General features: G+C 34.7%; 1 protein-coding gene across 1 annotated transcript in view; it reads left to right on the top strand.

The window, feature by feature from the left end:
- The first annotated feature begins 1,143 nt into the window (after positions 1 to 1,143).
- The window catches only part of LOC118333699, a 1,335-nt gene continuing 1,269 nt past the window's right edge, over positions 1,144 to 1,209 (top strand). The window contains exon 1 of the mRNA XM_035669448.1: positions 1,144 to 1,176. Within this exon, the coding sequence (XP_035525341.1) occupies positions 1,151 to 1,176 (26 nt within the window). The 5' untranslated portion in view covers positions 1,144 to 1,150. The remainder of the gene's footprint in view (positions 1,177 to 1,209) is intronic.

Consider the following 1,209-nt stretch of genomic DNA (forward strand, 5'->3'; position numbering starts at 1 on the left):
CCTGTCAGTACTCGTGCTGCAGCGTTCTGAATTAATTGGAGCGTCTTAATGGACTTATTGGGGCAACCTGATAATAAGGAATTGCAGTAATCCAGCCTAGAAGTAACAAATGCATGGATTAGTTTTTCTGCATCCATCTGTGACATTCATTTTAAAATACAAGTCAAATATATTAGGCATATACATTATTAATATAAAATGGATAAAAATGAATGCTAAATATGTTAATTGCGCAATATATATAAAAAAAACAATAAATACATCCTAATTTACAGAATTTAGAAAAACGTTTCAATTCAGTATATGAGTATACTTGGGTTTTTTAGTCTGTTGGCGCCACCATGTGGCCATTTAACTTCATTGCTTTGCCTTGTGAAAGTGAGTCACTGCCTCTCATGAATAGAAACATGATTGATAATGAAATGTAATGAGAAATAGAGCCGACATCTGCTGTGAAAAGTAACTAATTACATTTAGTCAAGTACTGTAATTAAGTATAGGTTTGAGGTCCTTGCACTTAATTGCTTCTATGGACTTGTATTTAATGCTACTTTGGACTACTCCACTACATTTATTTTACAGCTACTAGCTACATGATACTTTGCAGACTTACATTTTATATAAGTTATGTTAATTATAGATGATAATATAACATACCTTTAGATTTTTTTCTATTGAAGAGCAAAACAATATTTTGCCTGTAGTATAAAAACATTTTGATCATTTCATGTAATCAGGAAAGTCATCCAAGATACAAAGACATGGAGAGAAAAATAAAGTTAAAGACACTATTTTGGATAAGGTCTGTATTATTTGTATCCACAACATTTGCTTCTCCTGGCACTTCCACATACAATGTACCAATGTCCCCTCTTTAAGCCACATTTTACACATTACACCTACTAGTATCAGAAATTGAGATAAAAACACTGTTCATTACGTAATTAGACTATAGAAGAAGAAGGCTTTAGGAGACTATAGTAAGCCAACAACTCTTGTCCGGTGCTAGACTAATTGCTGAGGTTTGCTTCACCTACTGAGAGTGATTCACCAGCAGCCTTCCATTGCTCGTTAAACTCTGATTGATCAGAGCTGGTCTCTGGCAGCATATAAAACCCTTCACATCTGACAGGTTCTCCAGTGCTCAAATATGATGACTCCACGGTTCTTCTCAGGGTAAGTGGCTGGTGTTTGACTGCCTTTTGACTG

Source organism: Morone saxatilis, unplaced genomic scaffold (assembly GCF_004916995.1).
Source record: "Morone saxatilis isolate NCDOM2014 unplaced genomic scaffold, NCSU_SB_2.0 Contig22, whole genome shotgun sequence".
Classification (NCBI taxonomy): Eukaryota; Metazoa; Chordata; class Actinopteri; family Moronidae; genus Morone; species Morone saxatilis.